The sequence below is a fragment of the Magnolia sinica genome, chromosome 15 (assembly GCF_029962835.1).
Source record: "Magnolia sinica isolate HGM2019 chromosome 15, MsV1, whole genome shotgun sequence".
Lineage (NCBI taxonomy): Eukaryota > Viridiplantae > Streptophyta > Magnoliopsida > Magnoliales > Magnoliaceae > Magnolia > Magnolia sinica.
Window position 1 is genome coordinate 2068782 of NC_080587.1, and position 6993 is coordinate 2075774.

The 6993-nt window shown below is 41.2% G+C and overlaps 1 protein-coding gene and 1 long non-coding RNA gene across 5 annotated transcripts; one reads left to right on the plus strand and one right to left on the minus strand.

Annotated features, from left to right (window-relative positions):
- Positions 1-557: 557 nt before the first annotated feature.
- On the plus strand, positions 558-1676 carry LOC131227261 (uncharacterized). Its single transcript, XR_009162142.1, has 2 exons — positions 558-1231; positions 1413-1676. It is a non-coding gene; the product is annotated as an uncharacterized LOC131227261 (long non-coding RNA).
- Positions 1677-1792: 116 nt separating this feature from the next.
- On the minus strand, positions 1793-6446 carry LOC131227259 (putative disease resistance protein RGA3). Of its 4 annotated transcripts, XM_058223005.1 has the most exons (4): positions 5745-6446; positions 3003-5693; positions 2173-2467; positions 1793-2079 (listed from the first exon to the last, which is right to left on the minus strand). In XM_058223005.1, the coding sequence occupies exons 1-2, from the start codon at positions 6135-6137 to the stop codon at positions 3039-3041; spliced, it is 3048 nt and encodes a 1015-aa protein (XP_058078988.1). In that variant the 5' UTR covers positions 6138-6446; the 3' UTR covers positions 1793-2079; positions 2173-2467; positions 3003-3038. The 4 variants fall into 4 exon arrangements, 3 of the variants coding, with proteins under 3 accessions (XP_058078988.1, XP_058078987.1, XP_058078986.1); XR_009162141.1 differs by lacking the exons at positions 3003-5693; positions 5745-6446 and adding an exon at positions 2672-2902; XM_058223004.1 differs by having other exon boundaries at positions 1793-2054; positions 3003-6446.
- Positions 6447-6993: the final 547 nt, after the last annotated feature.

Genomic DNA, 6993 nt, shown 5'->3' on the forward strand with positions numbered 1-6993 from the left:
ACCACGGGGGTTTCAACCTCGGTTTGGATAACCGAGGCTAAAAGTTTTAGCCTCAGTTTTTAACCTTTTTAGCCATGGTTTTGAACTGAGGCTAAAGCCCCTTTTCTTGTAGTGTATACTATGCATCTGTTGTAACCCAAAGGAGGAGGCTGTGGGTCATGTGGTGCATCTGATGATCTGACCACCACCTGAGTTTTGGACTACAACACAAACATGGTGTGGCCATTAGATGGACAGTATGGATCTTGCATGCATCCCTGTGGGGGACATGGACATTTCTCAATAAATAACTTTTAGCATAAACGGCTATGAAGATTAATGGCTCTTATCATCACCAGTTGTTGTGAATCTTTCTGGTTAAATGTGAACTCCCGCATCTAAGCTTTCCTGTTGCAAGCAACAGATTGGACGACACCACAGTCCAATCCTTTTCCCTTCTGGGTTATTGATGTAGAGCAGATCGCGGACACTTTCATGTTCAAGATGGGCCAAGAAGGCCTGATTGAAGGTAAAAGTCATCAAGACCGTCAAAACCTTAAAACAGGCATAGGATGAACTACTTTAGCCAACCAACCTAGCGAGCCCGAATCGACGGCCGAATTCCCTTTTTATTTTTGTTTTTACTATTTTTAGTAAGTTTTGGTTTGATTGTAACACTTAATTCGTTGGGCTTTAGGAGTTGTGTCCAACATAAAAAATGCTTAAAATAATTAGGAGAATAATGTGGTCAAGTCAAATAGGATACTATAAATAGTAAATTTACTATTTATAGTAAGTTACGAATTTTAGGGAGTTTTAGTTGTAGTTTAATTCCGAAACTTCTTCCAGGCTTGGTATCCATATTTAAACGGTTGTAGAATTGTTTATTTCAATATCAATCAAATTATGACATTTATAGAATTTATTTTCTATTTTAATTACTTTTTTCCTCGTGGATATTTGAGAAGTCTCTGTGAGAAGTCCAGATAAGCTCCGTGGATTCAAAGTAGTTATCCTTGAGGAAGACGGTGATCGACCTCATTACGTTCATCCCTGCGTCAGCTATGGCCTGTCCACATGGTGACCAATTAGATGGACATTCATGATCACATGTTTTCCATGTAGACCATGCGGATGGAGCTACATAGAACTGACTACAACAAGAGCTGCACACTAGAATTCATCTGGCAGACAAGCAATTTCTTAAATGGCATCGCCAATTATATGGAGTGAGCGCTTTCCGCTTAAAGAGGTAGTCTACAATTGAAATTAAAGACATGTAACCTCGTCAGCCAAAGAAGTTTCAGTTTTAACTACAGAAACAACATTAATAACTTCCACAAAAAGGATGATTCTATCATGAAATGTATTGAAAAAATAAAGCAAAGAATAAATTATAGATACCGGAGAGAAAACCCAATTCTCATTAGCAGGTACGTTTTATTGCACGTTTGAATGCATTAGCCACTATGGCAGCAATCGTATATAAGCATATTTCTACCTCTTCTACATATCAGGGAATCTAAACATAGCACAAACAGAGTACATGGTAACTTGGGCTAAAATATACTTGTTAGATTGCTGAAATTACTACCAAAACAGAAACAACAATTGAAGATAAACGAAAAAAAAATCAATAGGTTAAAAAAAAACACCTACTACTCATAAAGAACAAAACAAAAACAACCATCAACAAATGAACCAATTAGTTTTAATACTATGAAATATTTTTTGTAGTTATCGATATGCTGCGAAACTTAGACACGGCCATAAATATCAGTGCTAAAAACAGACAAGGTATCAAATTCGACAATGCCCAAAATAACGAAGTCTTTATTCACACCATTAGAAAGTAATACAGATTGGAATCACCAATATAAACACATCAGTCCATATGAAGTTAATTTTTTAACTTAAAAACTTGAGCAGGAAACATGCTTCCCATATAAAAAATAAAAGGCCCCATTAAGCTAGTAAAATACTGACTTATTTATTTATTTTTACATGGCAGTCCTACATTTAAAAGTGAATGGTTGCATCGGGAGCTATTGTGCTGGTCTATGAGACTCCAAATGCTGCAATTATCAAAGCAAAGAAAACCTGCAGTTAAAAGCCATCACACAACCACAAATGAAAATTGGAGTAAGAACGAGAAGAATGAGAACGAGAAGAACGCACAAATTCTCTACTTACCCTGAAAACTTAGGAAAATGTTGTCTTCCCATCTTGTACAAGATGAGCACTGGCATAGAAAATGAGAGCGTTGTTGCAGAAGACCACGAAGAAGGAGAATCCAAAGCCCACGCCGCTTACAATTCCTTGTCGGACTCCATGCTTCATTGGGACCTTGCATTTCTCTTGGTAAAGATCCATAACCTTCTGTTCTCCATAGAAAGATGCAATTGTCTGAATACCACCAACTACATCAATTTGCCACTTGACTGGCTTGCTCATACATCTCCTGCAACCATCCTCAACACGTCCTCCCCTGCTTCAAAGCATCATATTTACTTTGCAACTACAATAAACACAATAAATAGTAGAGGCAAATTTTTTAACAAATTTTTTAATAAAAGTAATTTTGCATCATATTTATTTTGCAACTACAATAAACACAATAAATAGTTGAGGCAAATTTTTTAATAAACGTAATTTTTTGGTCCACTAATCTTGATATTGCTATGGTATTTACCTGATGTGCAGGTAAGATGCTAGCATGTGTGGCCACATTTTGTGGTGTAAATAGAGAGGCTTTGTCTGAGCTTCACTAATTATACATTGACAAACATACACATAGGAAAGTGTTTTTCATGCCCACATAATGGGAAGTTTCACATTTTTGTGTGCCCCACACTTAACTAATGGTGGGCACCCACATCCAAATCCTTCCCTATGGTGTGGTATACCTAAGTTTTGGGCCAGCCTAATTTTTGAGTTCCAGGGTGAGCACGAGTCAGTGTGGATCTCATTCACATTATTTGATGAGAGAGAGAGTACCTAGTTGGCCATGATATTCTTTGAACCTTGTCTACTTGATGGATCTTCTCATCTTCAGCGCCTCATTTGATTCTTTTGTAATCAATCCTGATGCTTGGGATGTGTGATGTGTTGCTCCAATCCTCCCCTTTACATCTCTCCGCCAGCATTTGACTTTCATTGATTTCGAGATGGGTAAGGCCTTGAAACCCTTGAGGCAATGACCGCAACTCGGGGCAGTTGTAGATATCGAGACTCCTAAGCGACTTGAGCTGTCCCAACTCATCAGGAAGAGACCTCAATTTAGAGCAATAGTAGATGGTAAGAGTCTCTAGTGATTCCAATTGTTTCCATCCGTAGGGGAGACACGTCATATCAGTGATGCAGAGGGACGTTAGACTTTTCGAGAGGTGTGTCGGCAGCGCCTTCAATTTCGGGCATTTGTAGATTGTTAATGAGTGTAGAGACGGCATTATATCTCCATCTTCTAATCTCAACTCCCACTCTTCCAATTCATACATGTTATGGAACTCGAGCTTGTCCAGCTTTGGGAATGCCACCCCGTTCATGCCCCCACCACTGCTATTCCCGTAAAACTCACTTCCCACCCGTTTTACAAGACCTGCCACTATTCGAAGGTATTTAAGCGAAGGTAGTCTCCCTAGCCCAGGCAACTGTGTACAGTTATTGCAATCCATTAATATCAGCTTGACTAAATTTGAGAAAGATGAATCTCCTATCCAGGTTGGGAACTTGGAACCAATGTATCCCCTAATTTCCAGCTTTTCTAGGTTTGCATGGGACGGCCGGAGGGCTTCAACTACATTTTCCATCCTCTCCACCTCACCATTTCCCGACATTCGAAGAGTCAACACGCGAATATGTAACTTGTTCTCCAGTTGTGCTTCCTTAGCCTCATCCACGCTCCCCACTCTCTCCAAGTGGTCTATTATTAGCTTTCCTTGGAGAGAGTCAAGTCGCTTCAGCTCTCCAATCTTACATCCTCCATCACCTCCCACGATAAACCTACTCAACGTTCGAAGGGAACTTATTCTCCCCAACCCTTCCGGTAAGTACTTTAGTGCCCGTGTTTCATCAATTTCCAGATGTCTCAAGCAGACCATTGCGCTCATCCCACTTGGCAGTCTCTGGAGTCGACTACAAAAATTCAACTTCAAGGTCTGCATATTGCGGAGACTACTCACTGATTCGGGCAGCTCAACAATCGGTGAATGAGACAAGTCAAGATATCGTAAATGCTTCAGCAACCCAATTGAGATTAGCAATTCTTTAATTTTGATGCTAGAAGATATTGGAAGAAAGATCATGCCGGTGAAAATAGTACCACTCAAATCAAATGCCCTAAGGGACCTAGCGCAATGGAATAAATTATCAGGGATGGTACTAATTGTTGAACCTCCGATTTGGAGGAGTGTTCGCAATTTTTTTGCATGACGTAGAGGGGAAGGAATGTGTGACGTTTCCCTGGTGGCAATAAATGATGAATGACGGACTGTAAGTACAGAGCTGGTGTACGACTTTCCATTCTCAAAGATGCAACATTCATTCTTTGTAATGAATTGGATGAGATCGTGAAGCAGATCATGTATTGTACATATGACTTCTTCTTCTTCTTCGTATTCAGATTCAATCACCACTTTTTGAAATAAAGACTGCGCCAGTAGATCGTCAAAGTACTCTCCTCCAATTGCTTCCATCTCTCTTTTTCCATCGGGCTTGATGAAACCCTGAGCTAACCATAACTTGACCAATCCATCCTTCTTCATCTGATAATCTTTCGGAAATACTGAGCAATATGCAAAACACTGCTTCAAATGGACAGGCAAATTATAATAGCTCAGCAACAAAGCCGGAAAGATACCTTTCGCGATGTCTCGTATCTCCCACGTTTCACTTTCCAAGATGTCCTGCCAGTCGTGTGCTGTTCTCTTGGAACGCATGACGCTTCCAATCACCTTTAACGAAAGAGGCACTCCTTTACACTTGTTCACTATCTCTCTTCCGATCTTTTCCAACGCCCGGCAATCTTCCACTTTCCTCCCATCGAAAGCTATTCTACTGAACAGTAACCAGCAATCATCATAGGATAAACCTTTCAATTCATGCATGTAGGCTGACGGCATGCATGTTTTTGCAACCTTCTCGCTGCGAGTGGTGACCAAAATCTTACTTCCGGGAGCACCGCTTTGGAAGGAAAGCCATAGTTCATCCCACTTTTCACTATTATCGTTCCATACATCATCGAGGACAAGCAAGAACCGTTTTCCTTGTAATGTTTGGAGAAGCTTACTTTGCAATGGGTTTAGCCCAGTAAGCGGAGTATTAACGCCTTCTGCATCTTCTATAATTGCTTTGGTAAGCCTGACGACATCAAAATCATCAGATACACAAACCCATAGAAACACATCGAAATGTTTCCTTACCCTTTCATCCTTGAAGATCAATTGAGCAAGAGTCGTCTTGCCCAACCCGCCAACGCCTACAATCGAAATGACACTAATCCGTCCCTCCTCAGAATTGCTCCTGCTGACCAACTTGCTTATTATGATATCCTTGTCTGTGTCTCTCCCGAGCATCTTTGATTCATCTACGAGCGAACTCGTTTGAGAATTGGCCTTGTGAAGGTCACTACCACCACGGAAACTGTGATTCAACTGAAAACTGAACTTATTTTTGTCAGCTGCAATCTGATCCAGCTTCGCCGTTACTTCTTTTATCTGACGAGCAAAATCGCGTTGTGATGCAACTTTACTGACAATTGTCCGAACCTTATCTCCGATGCTGCCATTATCAGTATCGTCACCGTCAGTCCATGAAAGGAATGAAAACCACTTCCGTTTTCCCTTGCGCTGCCGATCGTCACCATCGTCTGTCCTTGATTCAGGTTCTGGCCAAGGAATCATCTCATCTAGCAAGTCCTCCACATCGTAAGCCACGTCTTTGAGCTTTTTTAACCAAAGTTGCATGCTTTCGTTGTGAAATTGGATAATTTCTGCATCATTAAGAAGTGCTTGAATGGATTCGAACGTAGAAGATATCTTTTCAAGTTCTGCTTGGGCACCACCAACCGAATCAACCTCTTCTCCGAGTTTCTCCATAACCTTTGAAACAAGTGCCTCTCGAATTTTTTCCATAACCATCGAAACAAGTGCCTCTGCCATTGTTTCAGAACGCACACGCACAGAGAGAGAGAGAGAGAGAGAGAGAGAGAGAGAGAGAGAGAGAGAGAGAGAGAGAGAGAGAGATTGCAGGAAACTGAGAGGGAGAGAGCGATCAGATCGCAAGAAACTGAGAGGGAGAGACCGATGATCGTCGAAGAAACGAGGAGAGAGATGAGAGAGAGAGAGTTCTCTAAGTCAAAGATTCTTTGAATGCTTAAGATAGGCTTGATGCATCAATCTACAGCATCCAACAAAGCCCTGTGGGACCCGCAGAAATGTCAGTGTAAAATCCACTCTGTCCATCAGTTTCTCGACATCATGTTACAATTATGGCACAAAAATCAACCAAATCCAATATTCAAGTGAGCCGCAACATAAGAAACAGTAGTGGTTGTGCTGTCATGGTTGGAACCTTAGTGGGGCCCACATAAGATTTTGAACAGTCTGATCTTTGTGCTGTCCCTTCTTTCTAGTGGGAGTCACCTTTTGAACGGGTTGTATTGTACATCAACATCATAGTGAGCCCATGAAAATTTAACGGTGGACGTTGCTATCCCCACTTGGGTCCTGGATCTGCCTCATTTCTGGGCTCTCCACAGATGGCACATGTGATGAAACTGATAGAGGGAGTGGATTTTACATAGGCAGTGATGTGACATGGACTCGTGTTTCATGGGAGCGGATTAGGTGAGGGATTTTTACCTTTTAACACCGAATTTCTCTGGTTCGGATTTTATCAAATAATGCCTCTCCTAACCAAATTGGTATGACATCTCACTTGTAAGTGAAAAGTTGAGAATTGTGGGGCCCTAAAGGTATGTGCATGACATCTTACCCATCCAACACATGGAAGCGG